At 33.1% G+C, this 21,265-nt stretch overlaps 1 protein-coding gene across 1 annotated transcript; it reads left to right on the top strand.

The window, feature by feature from the left end:
* Nucleotides 1-13,482: 13,482 nt before the first annotated feature.
* On the top strand, nt 13,483-20,218 carry LOC126672101 (nucleolar complex-associated protein 2). Its single transcript, XM_050366018.2, has 11 exons — nt 13,483-13,639; nt 13,780-13,880; nt 14,492-14,563; nt 14,652-15,197; nt 16,118-16,420; nt 16,890-17,219; nt 17,299-17,505; nt 17,687-17,773; nt 18,933-19,027; nt 19,109-19,237; nt 19,704-20,218. Exons 1-11 carry the CDS (start codon nt 13,621-13,623, stop codon nt 20,077-20,079), a joined length of 2,265 nt encoding a protein of 754 aa, XP_050221975.1. The 5' UTR covers nt 13,483-13,620; the 3' UTR covers nt 20,080-20,218.
* The last annotated feature ends 1,047 nt before the right edge of the window (nt 20,219-21,265 follow it).

Raw genomic sequence — 21,265 nt, 5'->3', positions numbered from 1 at the left:
TGTAATTCATTAGGAGTATTTTTCTAGAGTTTTAGTCCTATTTAGATAAGGACTCTTGATTATGAGGAGTTATAAATAGCTTAGAGCTTAATTATTCTTGTATCAACAAATCAATCAATCAAAAACAAAGCACAGTGCTTTTTATCTCACAATCTCCTGATTGTTTTAACTTAGGAGTAGTTTTCGGTATTAATCTCGCTTGAGTTCGTAGCTCCCAGATTATTACTTTTAAATCACATGGTTAAGTGTTTTTAACCAAACAAGCCCTGTGAATATCTGCATAGGTTCGTTAAAGTATCAAATCTCAAACCGATCCCGATTATAAATTCAAAGATTCGAGTCCGGAATATTTCCAGGCGAACAGATGTTAAGCTTCAGGTTAGACCTAGCAACGGTTCATGAACCCACAATTCCAGTTCAGATTTGGAACCGATTCACAGTGTCGGTTCTGGCCGGTTAAAAATTTAATTTAAATTAAAATTAAGATTGAACATAATTTATAAATTAATAAACATAAACATCGCCTTCAAAGTTCAAAAAGTAAATTAGTTAGCAAATTAGTAATATTGTCAAATTAGTAAATATTGCCTTTATTACCAAATTAGTAATTAGTTAGTAAATATTATTTTTATTGTCAAATTACTAAATTAATAAATTATTTGACAAATTAGTAAACATATCTATAAATTAATAAATTTGTAAATATTTACTTTTTTTATCAATAAATGCTATAAATTAGCAAAGAATAAAGGGTCAATGTGGCCTTCAAATTTATATCTCGAGATTAAATAATGTTTTAACTTTTTTTGTTCAATTATACTTTGAACTTGTGTTTTCGGAGTTAAATTAGTCATTTTTGATTTTATCAGTAAATTAGGTTTCCGAACTTTCTTAATTTAGGTCTAGTAATTTAAAAATATACACCTCAACCGGCAAATTTATCTGACCGTAAGATACAAATTTAGAGAACAAATTGACTAAAGTGATCAATTTGATCCCGTAAACACATGCTCTGGATCTAATTGATCCAAAAAAATTAAAATGTACTTATTTAATTATGAGATAAAAATATTAAGGGCCGCGTTAACTTTTTATTCAATTAGCCAAACATTTTGTCCTTTACTATTAATAACGATAAATGAATTAATTAATAGAAAATATAGCTGTTTAAAATAAAATTCTACAAATATAAAAGATATTAAATTGTTGCCAAATTTGTTGAATTGTTGCCTAGGTGTTTAATTAGTTAAAACTAAATACTTTCCTAATTGATTACATACATAAATAATAATAAATGTTAGGAAACTATATATTGGCTAACAACTACTCCCTCCATTTTTTTAATTGTCCGTTTAACTAAAATTGTACATATTAAAAAAATGGGATTTTTTGTCTTAATTTATAAAAATAAATACATATATAACTCTATTATATAATAAATGCTTTTATAAATTGAGTCATAGGACCATTTATTAGGAAAGAGATAAATTTATAAGATAATAGCTAATGTTATCATGAATTTCTAAAAAGACAACTGTTAATAGTAAAATACATTTACCTAAAATGACAACTAAAAACAAATGGCGGGAGTATAAATAAATGAATCAACTATGAATGAGTGATATATGAACCTTACCCCTCTACAATTTTGGATCAATTTTTTACCCGGTTTCAAATATTTAGGCCGGTTCATGGATAAAGCCCGCCACGGCCCAGTACTTCAAGTTTCACGCACGTGGAAATGATTCTAAAATACCCATGTAGAAATATCGTAGAGAAATTTACAAAAAAAAACTTCATTTTTCTAATTTATTTGCTATGAATACTTTTCTTTTAAAAATTTATTTTTTTACCTCATTTTTTTATTATTTTTAGTTGTATTCCATACTAAATTTAACTTATTAGTATTTTTATGCTCCTTTGTTTAAAACACACATACACCTTATTTTTCTCTTTATTTTCATGGACTACTATATTACTGCCCCTATATAGGTACTGTCCCTATTTTTACCTAAATACCCTTTAAACTTTTCATAATCTAGAACTCATATTCAAATCCTCTCAACTCACACTCAAACACAATGTAATACTCTGTGTTTTTCAGGTGAACTCTCTGGTATGGTACGTGTAATCTTAGATGGTTTGGTTCTCTTAAATCTTAATTTGGTATTCTTAGACCTTATTTTGATGCACTACTAGAAAACAGTAGATTAACGACGGATTTTAGCGACGGACTAAATTCTCAAAAACAAATTGGCGGTATTCATCCCGCTAACTTTAGCGACGGAAATTTCGTCGCTAAAATGGCGGGACAAATCCCGCCATTTTTTCACTTTGGCGACGGTTTTGAAATCCGTCGTTAAAAGTGTTACTTTTAGCGACGGTTTTGAAATCCGTCGCTAAATGTGTTACTTTTAGCGACGGTTTTGAAATCCGTCGCTAAATGTGTTACTTTTAGCGACGGTTTTGAAATCCGTCGCTAAAAGTATTAATTCTATTAAAAAATAATTATTTGTTAAAAAAATAATTATTTATAAAAAAATAATTATGTATAAAAAAATAATTATGTATAAAAAAATTATTATTTATAAAAAATTATTATTTATAAAAAAATTATTATTTATAAAAAGATTATTATTTATAAAAAAATTATTATTTATAAAAAAATTATTATTTATAAAAAAATTATTATTTATTAAAAAAATTATTATATTAGAATGCGGTAGTAAAGTGTAAAAGAACAATTTTTGTTTTTATTTATAATGATTATTAAAAAAATAAGTTATTAATTGTTTATTTAAAAAATAATAAGTATGAAAAAATAATTATTTTATAATGCGGCAGTTAATTGCGGGAGTAAATATTCGTTTTTTTTAGTTATATATTTAAATATAATATACATAGATATTTATCAAGAATCTAAGTTGGTTAAGATGTAGTTACGCGCGAGGAAACTAAAAAGTTAAAGAGGTTTGGTTGAGAGCAATGGAAGAATGGGTGACCTACTGGCAAGTTAGCAAAACTTGTGGGAGGATGATGATAGATGACCTATCGCGGATAGGGTGTGTGACCGTGAGCTACAGATTAAATAATATTTTATTTTTAGCTTTAATTAAAAATATTAATTTTTTTATTTTTATTTTTTAAAATTAGCGACGGATTAAATCTGTCGTTAATTTTTTCTTTCCGTAGCTCAATGATTTAGCGACCAGGAATTTAGCGACAGATTTATGCCATTTAGCGACGGAAAAATCTGTCGCTAAATGGCAGATTTTTTAGTAGTGATGTTTGATCATGTTTCGGTTGCTTTTCGGATCGTTTGGAGCGACTTTGGACCTGGACCCAAAAATCAAATTGTTTAGAGGCATGTCTGGATGGCCGTGACAAGCACTGTTGAGCTCGTCATTTTTCTATTTAAACCCCCTTAATTCGACCAAAAAATATTTCTTTTATTTCTTAAAGCCCTAAAACGACTGAGGAACTATTCTAATTCATTTTCTATCCTAATTCCTTCATTTTTTTATCTTTGGTAAGTGATTCTATCATAGTTTTCATTGTGTATTTCATTGGTTCATGATTCATTCGATTCTAAATTCAATAACTTCTTGTTTATCATAATTGTAGGCTGATTTGGATTTATAATTTCTGGATTTGTGATTCCTTTGGTTTTCAAGAGGTATGTTTTTCCATTTTCTTATATTTTGCTTAGAGATTCATGGTTTGTTGTGCTAGATTAATACATTCTGTGTTGTGACATATATTTTCAAATTTTACCTTATTTAAAATCTGAAAATGTATGTTGTTTATTGGATTTGGCTTACGAGTGTTGTTCATACCTTGTGTGTGTTGGAATCATAGTCTAGATTTAGAGGTAATGTCAAATTATGGATTTTTTAAAATTTATTTACTATTTTTAAAATGTTTAAGGAGCTGGAAATGGATGACCTATGGCTGATTTAGTATTTTAGAATTGTTACATTGGATGTTCTTTTGCTTGGTAATCAATTGATGGTTTTTAGGCTTGATATGCTTATGTGAGAAGTGTTTTGTTCAGTTTTATGTTTAGGTGTAATAGTGGCTGCCCATGTATATTATGGGATTATTTTTGGTGGTTTATACATGTTTGCATTGTTTGAGATTGATTGGTAATTGGTTTGTGAAATTGTATATAAGCTATGTCAACTTTTGTTATTGTTTAGTGGGGCGGTTTGAGATGTTATTTCAGATCTGAGTTTAGATGTTTAAATATTTTAAAATCATTTTTGATTTCATTTAAGATGGTTTAATCATGTTGTATACACTTTGGGTGAAATTTTCAAGTGTTGGCAATTTGTTTGGCATGTTATTGCTAGTGGATTATTGTTGTTTTTGCCGAGCTTTATTTGAGTTCTCATTTTTAAAATCTTTGGTTTTAATTAAAGGATTTAGGATTTAAACTTTGGATTATGCTTTGGCATATGTTTCGGCCGGGTTAGACTTATCTCGCCCGACATGTTGTGTTGAGCTTATAGTATGATTTTTGGCTAACACACTATTTTGAAAATTTTAATTGATTTTAATGATTTATCTAAGTTATGTTAGAACTCCGGATTTTAGTTTTAAAGCGACAACACATCTAAGCTTAACTTATTTATTGGTTAGTATGGATGTATGTATATTTTGGTTTGCACATTGGTTATGGTTGAGATGCTAGTCCTGTGTGGTGTCTAGTATTCTTAAAATTATGGGTTGTATGAATTTTAACTTGTGTCTTGTTTTTAGACCCGTCGTCTGCTCGTGCTTCGGAGTCCGCACAGGGTTAGTTTGCTTGTCAGGATTTTCACGTGGTTTTGCAAGCAGTGAGTTTATATCGCTATTTGCTGCTTTATTAAGTAAATTGTGTAGTTTGATATATAAATGTTTATGAATTGGTATGGATCTGGATTAAAACGAGCTACTCGATAGGCATTATCGAGACTGTGTGCACCGATAAGTACTTTAGGATCGGCAGACAAATGTCTTGTTCACACTAAGATTTGACGAGAATTTGTTCCCGTCCACTCTGAAATTTGGTGTGATATGTCACACTTATTCTGGGATCATTTCAATACTGTTTTCATAATATTATATATATTACTCCCTCCGTCCCAATAGAGCTGTCAACTTTGCCTGTATCACACAGTTTAAGAAAATATAATTATTGTTATGGAATTTATAAAATTTTCTCTACTTTTCTTATTATACCCTTGTTTAATATATGGTCCACTTTCAATTTATTTTATTAGTGGAATTTGAATTGGGATAGAATAGGACGATTGGTTTTAAAATTGTTACTTTTTGAAAGTGAACAAGAGTTCTGGAAAAAAAAGAATTGCTAAAGTTAGGGGTGTGCACGGTTCGGTTCGGTTCAGTTTGGAGTGCACTTTGCCATAACCGAACCAAACCACCCCTAAATAATAAAAATCAAACCACCCACTTCGGTCAACGGTTTTTCCGGTTCGATACACCAAAATTTCAATTTTAACCGACCGAACCGCACCGTTTAACCGAAATTCCAAAAGCATCAAATTCAAAAAAAAAAATTAAAAGCTAAAATAAAAACAAATATTTTAATTGAAAAATACAAATTCTAGAACCATAAACCAAATCAACAAGAATCATCTCAACAAATTAAAAAACAAAGTTAATATATAAAACTGCAAAAAAAAAGAATAATTATTTTTTTCTTTACGATTACAGATTTAAAATTAAAAAAAGATATTCTAAATAAAAATTCCATGCCGGCCGAAGATCATGAAGCGGAAGCCCTTATCATTGCCGGCTAGCCAATCTACACTGATCTCATCACTGCCGACACCGACCAAATGATGAAGCAGCAGCCTTCATCCGAAACTTGATTACCCGTCCATGTCGCACCAATTTACAAGAAAGATGAAAAATGAAGAATGAAGTTTTTGATGTGATTTAAGGTTTGATAAAAAAAGATAAAAAAGGAGAAAGGAAATAAGAAGAGGATAAGATAAGAGAGTGAGGGTGAGAAGATGTGAGGCGGCAGTGAATTGTAAAGGGTTAGGGTTTTTAGGTTAAAAGGGTGTATATATACTATTCTCTAAAAATGACTTAAATGGCCTTTATTTATTAGTTCGGTTTTTTCGGTTCGGTAACCGAACACTAAAACCAAACCGAAACCGAAAACCGCAAATTTTATAAATTTTAATCCAAATAAAAATGACTTAAATGGCCTTTATTTATTAGTTCGGTTTTTTCGGTTCGGTAACCGAACACTAAAACCAAACCGAAACCGAAAACCGCAAATTTTATAAATTTTAATCCAAACCAAACCGTTTTAACCATTTATTTTTTGGTTCGGTGTTTTTCGGTTTGGTTTGACTCGGTTTTTCGGTTCGACTCGGTTTTTGCTCACCCCTAGCTAAAGTGGACAACTCTATTGGGACGCAGGGAGTAGTGTAAAAGGTATTTGAGGTTTTAAAGGTTATCACTTAATAAATGCAAAAGGTTCTATGAACTCATCTCAATATATCTGACACTATTGTTTTCCCCACTTTTCAGGTTTATTTTGAGAGCTTTGATAGGTCTCCGAATTTTTTAATTCTTCAAAATTTCTTCTGTTTTGAATACAACTAGTCAACTGTTTTATACTCTTAGAACGCAGGAGAACTAGTTTACCCTTCATGGTTTATTTATATTTTGATTTGTCGAACTGGTCTAACTGTTTATTTATGTTGTTGACATGTTACACTTTGCATTCTATTATTTATATATAAGGCATGCTATTGGAGTCTTGGGTCTGAGCCGAGCATTTGATTATATAAATAGTTTATATAAACTGTTAGCTTAGGTTGGAATCTTGGTTACCCCTGAGCATTGGTTTTATGCAGGTTTATTTATTTTATGTGGTTATCCACGAGACTAGCTTCGGATTTCGGTACAACCATACCCATATCCTAGCGCCAGTAACGATCTCTGAATTTGGGTCGTGAGATACAAAATACGATAAGGACAATTTTGAGTGAAAATGTCGGAACCTAACCGAGATAGAGGACGGGAACCTCCGGTAAGTGTTTGTTTCTAAAATTTTAACAGCTTACTAATTTTTTTTTTCTTCAGTTTTTTTAAGTTTTTTTGGGTTGACGCCCCCTGATCGCAAACCAACGCGATCCAGGGGCGTCGCCATAGACAAGAAACGTTTCCCCATAGGCGGCGGCGACCAGAAACATCGCCGCCGCTAGATTTTTTTTCTTTAATTAAAATAATTTATTTATTAATTACAGTAAAATTAATTAGTTTAGATTAACTATAGTTAATTAGTTTGGTTTAGTTCAATTTAATTTAAGTACTATTAGTTTAGAGTTTAGGGTTTAGGATTATAATACGTTAGCTAGTACTCCCTCCGTCCCAATAGAGTTGTCCACTTTATTTTTATCATATAGTTTAAGAAAATATGATTATTGTTATGGAACTTATAAATTTTTCTCTACTTTTCTTATTATACCCTTATTTAATGCAGGGTTCACTTTAAATTTACTTTATTAGTATAATTTAAATAGGGATAGAATAGAAAGATTGGTTTTTAAAATTGTTATTTTTTGGAAGTGGACAAGAGTTTTGAGACAAAAAAATTTGTCAAAGTGGACAACTCTATTGGGATGGAGGGAGTATAATTTATTATTTAGTTAAATTAAATGTAAGTTTTTTAGATTTATTATTTAGTTTAATTAGTTTAAACTAATTAGTTGAATTTAATTTTATTATTTATTTACTTAGTTTAATTTTATTTGTTTATTTTAAATAGTGTAATTTAACAAATAATAATTTAACTTGATAATTGCAGAGTAGAGGACTTGATAGAGGAAAAAATATGACTGCTCAACAGCTACAGTTATATCTGGATGTTGAGGGTCGGGAGTTCGACATGTCCGATCTCGTAATGTGAACGTCTTAGTCCGACGACAGAGACATCAGACGCGGGTTTGACCATTAGTATGGTCAATACTGGTTCTCATTCAGAACGCGGAAACTGTCTGTCTCGTCAATACGGTTCTATCGATTTGAATCGCGGTTGATTTCGAGTTCTGGTGAACCCGGAATCTGCTCTGAAAGTTGATGAGTTTGCGGGCCTCGGGCTCTTGGGCCCGGTTAATACTTTATATTATATATCTGGGCTCATGGGCATGATTTACAGTGGATCTGACCCATTGCAGTGTATAAAATTAAACTACATTATATTCTCTATGTCTAGGTTCAAACCGGGCCTAATTCCGAGCCCGAACGAGCCGAAAACGCGTTTAGAAGTCTGGTGGGAGATATATGAGTCAAGTTCTGGGAGTCTGATCACGATGAACATGGCGCCGGTGTGACCGCCGGCGCCGGCAGTGTGGGGTGGCGGCGCCGCCACTTTTTTCTGGCGGCGACGCCGGTTTGAGTGGCGGCAGCAGAGGCACTTAGGGCAGCAGTTTCTAGTAGTCGTTTTTGAGTATTTTTCAGCTTGTTTTAAGTCCGTTTTTATGCAAAAATAGTAAAAAAAATAAAATAAAACAGAACAAAAAATAAAAATACAGCAAGTAGCAAGTAATGAGTGTAGTTGGAGGTGATTTATAACATCAAAATCAGCAAATTGCAGCAATTCGTAGGTTAAGTAAATTTTGGCAAATAAGCCAAAAATCATTAAAACATGCATCCTAAGATACCGGAATTGGATATATTTCAAATTTATTGAATTATAAAAAATTAGGACAAACTTAAAACATGCTTCCTAACCAAATTCCATGGTAATTATAACATAAATATTAAAAGCAGCAATTATGACAATGAAACAATTTTTTGGAAAAAAACAATTAAATTAAATTAGCATGCATCCTAAACATAAAAAATTGGCAGTTATGGCATAAAAAGTGATAAAGAGATGATTGGGTCTTCAGAAGCATCTTAGCTTGTTTTCTGGTATAGAATCAGATGATTTTTGAAGCGTCTTAGATTGTTTTCTGGTATAGAATCAGATGATTTTTGAGTGTTCGTGTGTGTATGTGTTCGGAAGAATTAGGGTTTCCTAGGGAGGGGATCAAAATTTCTAGGGTTTTTGGTTTATTGAATTGCTGATCTTTAGCTAGGCTGTCTAACAGTACTATTTATAGAGGTTATGAATAACCTAGGGTTTTCTAGAGTTTGGTTAGTCTTTAAATCACTAATTTTACTATTTACCTAATCGTAACTCTAATTGATAGAGTTTTGGTTAGGAAAGAGTGATAAGTGATAAAATTTTATGATTCTCGTTGTGTTTTCTATTCATCCTGATAAAGTCCCTGGGAGCGATGGGTTTACAACTATTTTCTTCCACCACTTTTGGTGTCTTATCCATCTGTGATATTTGTTCTTCTATAAAACAATTTTTTAGAGGTGGTCATATGCTTAGAAGTATGAATCATACCATTATTTCTTTGCTTCCTAAGATTCCTAATCCTAGCATTGTTGCAGATTTCAGACCTATTAGCCTATGATCTGTCTATTATAAAATCATTTTAAAGATATTGACTAATAGACTTCAAAATATCATTCTCTGTATTCTGTCTCAAATGCAAAATGCTTTCACGACAAGTCGTTCTATTTCAGATAATATCTTATTAGTTCATGAAGTCATGCATTATCTTCACACCAAATCTAGTGGTAATTCGTTTTTCTTGGCTCTTAAACTTGATGTAAGCAAAGCTTATGATAGATTGGAATGGCCTTTCATTAGAGATATGTTGATTGCCTGGGTTTTCATCTTCAGTTTGTGAATTGGATTATGGAATAAATCACTACAGTATCATATTCTATTAGGATTAATGGTGTGAATTCAGGCTTCTTCCTTATAGAGGTCTTAGGCATGGAGACCTTTTATCCCCGCTTTTATATGTGATGTGTTTAGAAAGTTTAACTCACATTCTAGCTTTAGCAGCACAAGCTAAAACTCTTCATGGTATTAGGCTTAATGCTCACTTCCCTATTTTAACCCATCTCCTTTTTGTTGATGATGCCATTATCTTTTCTCAAGCTTCCTTGCCTGATATTTTGTCTATTCAATCCTTGCTTAATGACTACGGTACTAGGAGTGGACAGTATATCAACCTCCATAAATCGTCTGTTTTCTTTAGCAACAATGTTGACAGTTATCAAAGATATCTTTTTTCCCATGCTTTAGGCATTTCTCCTCATGCTTCCGCAGATAAATACCTTGGACTTCCTTTCAAAGTCCTTCGTTCAAAATTACAAACATTCTCTGGCATTATCACATTTATTGCTAACAAACTTTCAGGATGGAAAGAGAAGTTTTTGTCTTCTGCTGGGAAAGAAATACTCATCAAAACTGTTGCCATGGCTATTCTTATTTATGTTATAATGTGCTTGTCTCTCCTTAAATCCTTATGTTTGAGAATAAATAAGCTCGTTAGGCAATTTTGGTGGGGTCAATAGAAAGATGAACAAAAAATATGTTGGATTTCTTGGGAGCTTATGTGTCGTAGTAAATGGAAAGGAGGTTTAGGGTTTAAGGATCTGCAGTATTTTAATCAGGTTCTTTTAGCAAACCAATTTTGGCGTATTTTACAAAACCCTTCATCCTTACTTTTTAAAGTGTACAAAGCTAGACACTTTTGTAATTCTTTTATCTTATTTGCCCGTTTAGGTTCTAGACCCTCTTTGGGTTGGAGGAGTCTTCTTTGGGGTTACAAGCTACTGTCTCCAAAGTTACATTGGAAAATTTCTTCTGGTAATTGTTGGACCAAGTCCTTTTGATCCCTTCAATTTTTACTTTTGACAATCATTTTAAAGGTTCTAATATTGTTTATTAGTGTGTAGGAACATATTAAAACCATCGTGGCTCAATTCAGAGCTTTCTAGTGAGAATCGAAAAATGGAAGTTTGAGTTTCCAATAGATTTTCGCGCCCGCTACCTTCAGTCTGTCGCGGGCGCGACTCACAAGTAGCGGGCGCTACTTCATGCCTTCGCGGGCGCTACCCAGATGTTGGCATACCCTTTGTATTCACTTCATATGTAGCAAGCGCTACTCAGAGGCAATAGCGGGAGCTACCTTTCTAATCGTTGCAATTCACAACGGGTATATTTGAATGCCCCAATGAAGAGGTGCCATGTGGGACTTGACCGTTAGACTTTCAGAAGACATCAGAGGTCGCGAGCGCGACCCAAAGGGGTAACGGGCGCACCCAGTGCTTTTCGGCACAAAAATGAGTTTTCTTCTAGAAGACTCTTGGGCTTGTTGTTGTGGTTATAAATACCCTCCATCTACCATATTTATGTAGTTAGACACTTATACATTAACAACAACTACAAACATTCAATTATACTCTCTCTTATTAAATTGTGCATAATTAATTGATTGCTTTTCTTTGTTGTTGATAATCAATTTTGATTTTTGTAGGTTCGTGATTAGCCTTAGAAATCACTTTGTGAGTTTATATTGAGCTCTAGAAAAACACTTATTGTAATAGTTAGATGTTACGCTTAAAACACCCATTAGTGAATTTATTACAAATCTCAATCTTTAATTGAGTAGTGGAGTAGAATCGGTTTGTGATTCAAACCACTCTAAATTGCTTGTGTTCTTTCTTCTACCTCTCAAACTCCAAACCAAATACTAATCAATTTTTAATTTTTAAAATAACCTTATTCACCCCCCTCTAAGTTAGTATTTGGGATTTTAGTAATGTAGTTAGTTGCTTCTCAGATCCTTGGGTTCCATGAATACCTAATTTTATTCCCCATCCTTTAGTTGAGAATTATCCTTTTGCTTTAACCGTTGCTGACTTTATTCATCAACCAACTAGATCATGGATTTATAATTTGCTTCGTCAGGTTTTTGGTCCTTCGGCCGTTGATAAAATTCTTCAAATTCCATTTACATATTGGAATTATCCTGATAAGCTTATCTGGAACTTTACGACTTCAGAACAGTATACAGTAAAGTCAGGATATTATGTCTCTCTTCATCAAAATTTTACAAATTTTTCTTCTACTATTCCTTCTTTGTCTAAGAAAGACTGGATTTTTCTATGGCATCTCAAACTACCTTATAAAATCAGAATTTTTGTTTGGAGATGTTTACATAATGGTCTTCCTACTACTTTTAATATGACTTCCAGATTAAATTTATCTCTTGGGTGTGTCTTCTGTGATCAAGAAGAAACGATTATGCACTTGCTTTTCCATTGTCCTCGCGCTAAACAAATTTGATTTGCTTATCCTCTAAGTTTTCGTTCTACTTGGGAAGTGATCAACTCTTTTCCTATCATATGGTTGGATGTGGTTCACATGCTTGTGTTTCTAGATTCTGAGGAGGCTATCCAACTTTTTTGTTTCATCCTCAGATATATTTGAAAATCCAGAAACAATGTTTTATTCCAGCATCAGACTACCTCAGTCTCAGAGGTTCTTTCTCTTAGTTTTCCAGCCATGTAAGAATTTAAGGATAGTTTGGCTTCTGATGGAGTTCCAGTAGCTCGTATGGTGCCTCTGCCTGTCGATATTCCTTAACAGCTCAATATTCCTAGAGGTTTCTATAAATTGTCCTATGATGCAGTAGTAGACTCTATATCCAAATCCTGTTCTACTGCTGTCATTGCCAAAAGTGATCAGTTTAATGTGATTGGCATACTTTCTGTTGTTTTCGACATATTTGTGAACCCCTGACATTTTGGAATTCTTAGCTCTCCGTGAAACATTAAATTGGGTGATTTTTCAAGGTTAGAACAAAGTTTTATTTGAAGGCGACGCTCTCCTAATATTCTCTACCATAAATTCTGGAATTTCAATCTCTCTTTGATGAAGGGTATTTGTGATGATATTTGACGTCTTAAACAGACTTTTCAAATTACAATGTTCCGTCACATTCCTCGCTCAGTGAATCAAGAAGCACACAATTGGGCTCAGCATACTAAACGATCACTGCAAGGAGCTTAATTTTTGATTCCTAGTCTTTTTTGATGTTGTTATGTTTTTTTTAATCTAGCCATGTTAAAAAAAAAGGAAAAAAAAGGAAATAAAAACGGAGTGGCCATTTCCTTTTTCTAAATTTAAAAGGTATAATTTTTTTTTTGTAGTTTTCACAAAAGTACAGATCAACCCTTTTATTTTTTTGGAGTATTATTAAGCCCTTTTTGTTTCCAAATAGAACAAATAACCCCTTTTTTCCAACATCATTAGAAACACTCATTAGTAACTGGCATGTCTCTTATAATCATATAGAAAAAAAGTTCAAAAATAATTTTAATGTTTAATATATTTACCGAAAATTTGAGGGGGTAAGTGTTCCAAAAGTAAACTAAAAGGGTTTATTTGTTCGATTTTAAAATAACGAGGGTTTAATTGTTCAATTTTAAAAACATGAGGGTTTAATTGTGCATAGAAAAAATAAAAAAGCTGATCTGTACGTTTGAGAAAAAGTTGAGTGTTTTTTTGTATCTTTTGCCATTAAAAAAAAAGGGTCAAATAAAGTCAAAACCCCTAAAACTGAATTTAGGGTTTTTGCTTGCTCTGTTTCTGTAAGCAGTTACTCAACTCCTTCACAAAATTCGATTTTGTTCACATTAAGTTTTTGATTTTAACGAAAACTTATTCTTTTCCCAACAATGGATGTAGAGTACCCGGGTACGGATTCTTTACTTACCTGAATTAACTGCAATTTTTATGATTTTGTACACTTTAATTCATTCATTCCAATTTGTTAGTTTTGTCTAATTCATTGATTCTAATTTTTGCCCAATTTTGTGTGTTTGATAATCATGCAGTTGAAGATTTAGAATGTGACTTAAGTGATGAATTCGAAGAAGATGAAGACTTAAGTGACGCTGAGGAGCATAAAGATCAGTTGGAAAGACTAAAAACTAAGGTGTTTTTTTTGCAATTTTGTAAAATTAATTTTAAAGATATAAGCTTTATTTATTTCTGTTAAATGGGTTTGTAATTGAACTTTATGTTTTTGTTTAGAAGACCAGGATTAGGATAATTTGTAAAATGAGATACTCTAGAGATTTTAGCTGAAGTATTTTCTTTCGGCTTCTAATATGCTAAGTCCAAGTTTGATTGCGAAGTTCGTAACCATAGTTAGCCTAAGAGAAATGAAAAAAAAATCTGTTGAAAAGATTGTAAGATTCTGCAATTTATCGATAAGCTTTATATACATGGAGTTAAAATATTGGAGAATTGTAATGTAGTGTTTGGGAATTGGTTGATTATTCTAATTTTCTCGTTATGAAACTGTTGGACAGATTAGTCATCTCATTACTAGGATGATATTTTTTCAAGATGCTATGCTATAGTTGCTGTTTTCATATTTAGTGTATAACATAAACTTTATTAATGATTTTCATATATGAAATCTCTTACATGAGTCTATTAATGCAATTGATTATTGATTGTAAAGTTGTTTCATTATCATTCATTTCTTATTTTTCTTATTGTGATTAAGTTTCTAATCTCTCCTAAAATTTTGCTGTATAGCAACCTGAGTTCTTTCAGTTTTTGAAAGAGAACGATAAAGAGCTTCTACAATTTTCTGATGAAGATATTGAGGTAACTGCTGCGAACTTTCAAATATCTGATTCTGTCATATTTATGAGTGAAATATCCATTCTAAATTACGCTTGTGAATTATGTGCAGGAAAATGTTGATACAGACGTGGAGGGTGCAGAAATGGAAGATGATGAAAAAGATGGTCGACATGAAATGGAGAAAAAGGAAGAGAAACTGTCTAAAAAAGCGATTACTTCTGAAATGGTAGACTCTTGGTGTAAATCAGTTCAAGAAGATGGGAAAATAGGTGCTATTCGTTCTCTAATGCAAGCTTTCAGAATTGCTTGTCACTATGGTGATGACAGTGGGGATGATGCGTCTACGAAGTTTACAATCTTGTCAAGCAGTGTCTTTAATAAGATAATGTCATTTGTATTTAGAGAAATGGATGGAATTATTCGTAAATTGTTGGGATTACCTGAATCTGGTGGTAAGAAAGAAACTATAAATGATGTCACGAGTACAAGAAAATGGAAGAACTACAACCATCTGGTGAAGTCATATCTTGGAAATGCTCTACATGTTTTGAACCAAATGACCGACGCAGATATGATATCTTATACATTCCGCCGTATCAAATATTCATCGGTGCTTTTGTGCGGTTTTCCAAATCTGTTGCGTAAGTACATTAAGGTATGCAGAATCCTACACATTGAGTGTTCTGATTGAAGTTTCCTGCACTAGTCTATTCGTTGCATTTGTTTTTATCATGCCTATAAACCTCTGGGTTCTTGGTCATAGTTTTGGACAGGAAAATGTTCGCAAATAGTAGAAAACATATAGATTAATATTTTGAAAGTGGGATGCTAGTTTTGGAAGCGAATCCCACTTATCTTCCTCCAAATCTAACATAAGAATCTCTTTAAATGCAGTTCATCCAATAAAAAGTTGCTACTATGACTTCATTTGAAATATGTTGACCATTAAGGCTTTCACAATTAATTACTTCAATTATGTTTCTGTAGTTGAGTCAAATTGGCTGGGTTTTACTCATCAAAATCAATTGGGGGACATTCCTAATTAGTTGACACTTGACTTGCAAAAGTAAAATTATTTATCAATTGATATTCGCAAAGTTGGGAGATACAGATGTTCAAAATTTTAGATTAAATTAGATAACTTGGTTTGATTTCCAAAGTAACTTGTCGCTCTAGATTGTTCTCCTCTTCTCTATGCTGCCCTGTATCCCCTCCCACCAAGCATCTAAATCTTACATTTATAAGGCTATACAAAGTAGTGCTACCTCCTAATAAAAGAGCAACTTTTTTGGGCTATGCCCTTTCTTGGTCCCACAGTTTTCAATGCCAGAAATTGGCTGTTCATATGCATTTTTATACCTATAATGGTAGTTTTTTAATATTTTTGGGTGAAGTTAAAGTTCTTAGTTTAGGTGAATATGCCTATCTAGGACAATGGTTATGCAGCTGCATTTTGAGATTTAATGGTAACTGTCCTTTTCATTCAGTCAAGACTCGTAGCAGTTATTACTGATTGTCATACATGATAATCTCTTGGTACGCAAGAAATAGTTTAATTTTCTTCATCTTTTTCAGGTTGCTCTTCACTTTTGGGGCACAGGAGGAGGTGCCCTTCCAGTTGTATGTTTTTTCTTTCTGAGAGAGTTATGTGTTCAACTTGGATCTGATTGTTTGGATGAATGCTGCAAAGGGATATACAAAGCCTACGTTTTGAACTGTCAGTTCATAAATGCAACAAAGTTACAGCACATCCAATTTCTTGGGAACTGTGTCATTGAAATTCTTCGTGTAGATCTTCCAACTGCATATCAACATGCATTCGTCTTCATTAGGCAGTTGGCGATGATTTTGCGTGATGCACTTACTATGAAAACTAAGGTACTTTGAATTATCCTGTCTAACAATGGAACCTTCTTCTCGCTTCTAATATGCTATTATAGATATGGATACATGTAATCATCGTGACAGCAGTATTCATTGGACTTATTGCCTCCTAAGTAGCACGGACACTTTTCCGTTTTGGAAACTTGGCGTTTCGGACCGTTCCACAGTGTCCGTATTGAAGTGTCCCATTGCTCTGTATCTGTCCTTGCACGTGCCTCCTATTCCATCTGTTTCTAAATTGCAGATAACTTTCAGAAAAATATTTGCCAAAAGGATGTTCAAATGCACGCACTATTTTCTTGTATTGATGTCAAACAGTTAGTATGTCATTTTTCCTTTAAGGCATCAGACATGCAATATCATCTTTTATTCCTTATTTTAAGCACTGCAAGCTGTTGCTTTGCTTTTAGGCCAAAAATTTCTCACTCCCTTTGTTTTCTCCACTTTTTATCTATTGCTGTAGGAATCATTTCGCAAAGTTTATGAATGGAAGTTCATTAATTGCCTTGAGCTTTGGACTGGAGCTGTCTGTTCTTTTAGTTCAGAAGCTGATTTTAGACCTCTTACTTATCCATTGACCCAAGTTATAACTGGAGTTGCCCGCCTAGTTCCAACTGCTCGGTATCTTCCCCTTAGATTGAGGTGTGTTAGAATGCTGAATCGGATTTCTGCTTCGACTGATTCATTTATTCCTGTTTCTATGCTCCTTATGGAAATGCTGGATATGAAAGAATTGCATAAACCTCCTACTGGTGGGGTTGGGAAAGCTGTAGATTTGCGTACCGTACTAAAGGTGGAGTTGATTTCTCTCTTTCTTTCAGATAATATCACGAGTATCGTTTTACATGTAATTATAAGGAACTATTTTTCAGGTGAGCAAGCCTACCCTAAAGACCCGGGCATTTCAAGAGGCATGCGTTTATTCAGTGATTGAAGAGCTTACGGAACATTTAGCACAATGGAGTTATTCTGTTGCTTTCTTCGAATTATCTTTCATTCCAGCAGTGCGATTACGTAATTTTTGCAAAACTACCAAAATTGACAGGTTCCGGAAAGAAATAAGACGACTAGTTCGTCAGGTGAGTATTTTGAAATAGTGGCTAAATATCATCCTTCATAGAACTGTTTTCTGTAGAAGCATGTATCAGATTGAAGATATTTTTTTTCACTCTTTATTTGACTGTACCAAAATATATATTTTTTACAGTTAGCTAAGCTTGCTAAACAAACTGCTAATAGTCTTACATTTCCATTTCGCAGATTGATACTAATTGTAAGTTTACTAATGAAAAGCGGATGCAGATTAATTTTCTACCAAATGATCCGGTGACTGCATCTTTACTTGAGGTCTGCAGATTAACACTTCATTCCCTTTCTCTATGCTATGTTTTTGCATGTCATATGCATACAGGTCTGCAGTGTACAAGAAATCAAATCATACATAAATGATATAAATGATAGAAACTTCAAAAGCCCTGAATGTCTATCTGGCAAACATGCTGTTTTAGTCCTTTAAGAATGTTAGCTCTGTCTATTTCTGCACTTACTGTGTTGAATACATTTGGTTTTCTACATGTCATATAGTCAGAAAGAGCCCAAAGCTAGCTGGTTTTGTCTTTGCCAACGGCACATAGATCGTATCATTTTTCATTTTCTAAAAGTGAGGATTCGAAGTTCTTAACTCTTATATGTTTTTTTATTGTATGCATTTCTTTCAAGCCATTAGTTGTCAACCTCATGAAGTTGGCTATGCTGTGGGTAATGATCAGATCTTATGTTTGTGGGGTCCTTAAAAAGAAAATCATATTTGCACCTCATATGTTTAGATAATTTACAACAATGCTGTTTGCATTACCGCTTTTTGCACCGCCTTTTGTTGGCATAATAGATTTTTACTAAATCATTACTGTTATCAAATTATTTCTTTGTAGACTTAAGTAGCAATTTGTCCCTTCGACTTGTAAGCAATGGGCAATTAACACATAAATTAACTTTATTGGCAAATTAATACACGAACTTGATAATTATGGGCAATTAGCCCATTTTGGCAAATTAACTTACAAGTTAAGGGGGCAAATTGCCAATTTAGAATACAATTAACTCACAAATTAAAGGGACAAATTGTCAAAATGGGGCAAATTGCCCATAATTACCAAGTTCGTGTACTGATTTGCCCATAAAATTAATTTATGTGTTAATTGCCCATTGCTTACAAGTTGAGGGGGCATATTACCACTTAAGTCTTTCTTTGTATTTAGCTACGAGGAGTGATCTTTTCATTTCTTTGATATATACATAACATGTATCCTTTTAGAAAACATAGCAATGACCGCCGCCGACGTGCATCAAATATTATCCTTCTAGAAAACATAGCAATAAACAAACTCCCTAGCATTGTTACTTTGTTAGGACCATAACAAAAGCTGTAATATCAAGTGGTATGGCTAGCACTACTTGATACTCTAAGTGCAGTCTAAAAAGACCTGTATCATGTTGTATGTTGTAGGATGAGAAAAAGTTGGGGACCAGCCCTCTGTCATGTTATGTTACAATTTTACGCCAGAGAGCACAACAGCGAAACGATTCAATGGAAGAATCCAGGTTTTTCTACGAGTTTCTCAAATGGTATATAATTGTAAAATTCTCTTGAGACAGTCAAATTAAAACATGTGTAATTTTCAGCGTTCTTGTGGGCGAACACTCCTCTGTGTTTGGCAATAAGGTGTCAGAAATTGATGACGAACATGATTCTGAAGATGAGAATGGCGCTGCTGTCTTTAGCTCCTCTTGGTTACCGGGAGGTGAACCGAAGTATGTTCTCTCTCCCTCTTCTTTTCCATCTCTTTGCAAGTGTGTGCATGTACATTCATCTTACTTTAACGCTTTCTTTGACTCCACATATATTCATGAATCTAGACTACAGATTATTTGCCAATGTCTGTAGTACCAGTTCTCGGTTAGTAATTTAATTCTATAGTAAGTCGATATTTAATTTTGTGTGCTCATACATGGATTCCCTTGCACTAGTATACTATGTTCCACGATAACTTGTTGAGTCCTATGTTTTGGCTTTTCGATTTTTTGGACATGCTTTTCAAACTATGAAACTATATAGTTATAACCTGTTCTTTTTATAAAATTGTCATTTTGCTGTTTTCCATTTCAACATTTATCGTTTCAGCATTTCTGTTTACGTGCACCAGCAGCAACACACATAACGTGATATTGCTAGTTACTTTCCACAACTTTATAGTAGCATGAACTCTTTGGTTTCTAGGGATAAGGTTCCGAAAGAGAAAACAAAAAAGAAGAAAGGGAAGAAACAAGAAGAGGGACTTTTCGATGAAGATGTTGTGGAAGACCTGGTGCTTAGTTCTGATGAAGATGGGTCTGAAAATGATTCCGATTCCTCTTTCGAAGATGAGGACGGAAACTCAGTGCCTTCTAAACAGCAGAGCACGAAGCAGAATCCTCCTCAAAGTTCATCGAAAAAGAGATCTCATCAGAATAAGAGAAAGAAGAAATCTTCATCAGCAAGTCACTCACCATCTGATGGTAAAGGTAATAAAGCAAAACCTGTGAGTTCTAAACAGCAGAGAAAGAAACCAAAGGCTTCTGCTAATTTTTCCAACAAGAGAAAAAGAACCAATTGATGTATAAGCAATGTTGAGAAATGGAAGAAAATGATATGATAAGATATTGGATTTTGCCTTATTTTTTGAGAATATTAGCCCTACTACGGGCTTGGTCCTTTTTATTATGATTTTCACGGTCCCAAATGTTCATTTAACATATTACGGTTTCCAAAAATTTCTTTTGACTTTTAAATTATTTCTTTGCACAAATACAAATTTTAAATTGGCAAAATACAAAGCCCTTATTTCTTATCAACCACGATCAGTTGCATGTTTCCTTTTCTTCTTGATCTTTCATAGATTCTCGCCGCAATTATCTCCATCTTTTCATTAACCATATCTTTCCATTTTAGTTTGAATTCAGATTGCCACTCTCAGATATGCTTTTTTCCCCAGCCCCGTTGCATAAACTCATCGCTTCCGGTTATCCGATTCTCTCTTCTCAAATCATGCCCACCCATCATCAATAACTTCGGTCGCCCCGTTTCCATTTTCTCTCGGTTCTTTCATTTCAGACTCAAATACATACGCTTCGCCTCTCATTTCAATTCTCAACAACCGTTCGCCGATTCTCAACTCGGCCATTTCGAACTAACTAGGTATAACCCACTTACTATTCTAATTAGTTCATCATTTTGATGCTGTCAGGCTTGTATTATATGATTTTTTTTAATTATTTGCAAGTTTGATACTTTAGGTGACCATTTGAAATATTTCATCTTTTAGAATCATGGTTTTGTGGGTAGTGGTCTGATTTAGACGCAATGGTGATATACCTTCGTTTGTGGTTAACTATGTGTAAACCAATGGTTAACTATGTGTAAACTGACAGTTAACCAGTGTTTTTTTTTATAGAAAAATGAAGCATACTAGCAATATTGACAGCGATGAGGAGGTGGAATCGAAACCAAAACTGAAGGGGAGGCAGAAGGATTAGATGTGTTGACAGATTGAAAGATTTAGATTTAATTTTCTTTATTAAATGAAAATAGTTGTAATTGTCAAACATATATTGTATTTAAGTTACCAGTTAGTTAACTTTTTAGGTTTAATGTGTTGTTTGTAAATTATATGCACTATATATATAATATCAATAAATTTTAACTTAACTAATAATATTCTATTAGTTAATTGCATGTTAACTTCATAAAACATGAATATATATTGATAATTACTTTTTTTAATTACAGTTAACTAATATGTG

Source organism: Mercurialis annua, linkage group LG3 (genome assembly GCF_937616625.2).
Source record: "Mercurialis annua linkage group LG3, ddMerAnnu1.2, whole genome shotgun sequence".
NCBI classification, from domain to species: Eukaryota; Viridiplantae; Streptophyta; class Magnoliopsida; order Malpighiales; family Euphorbiaceae; genus Mercurialis; species Mercurialis annua.
This window is presented reverse-complemented; position numbering and strand designations above follow the sequence as displayed.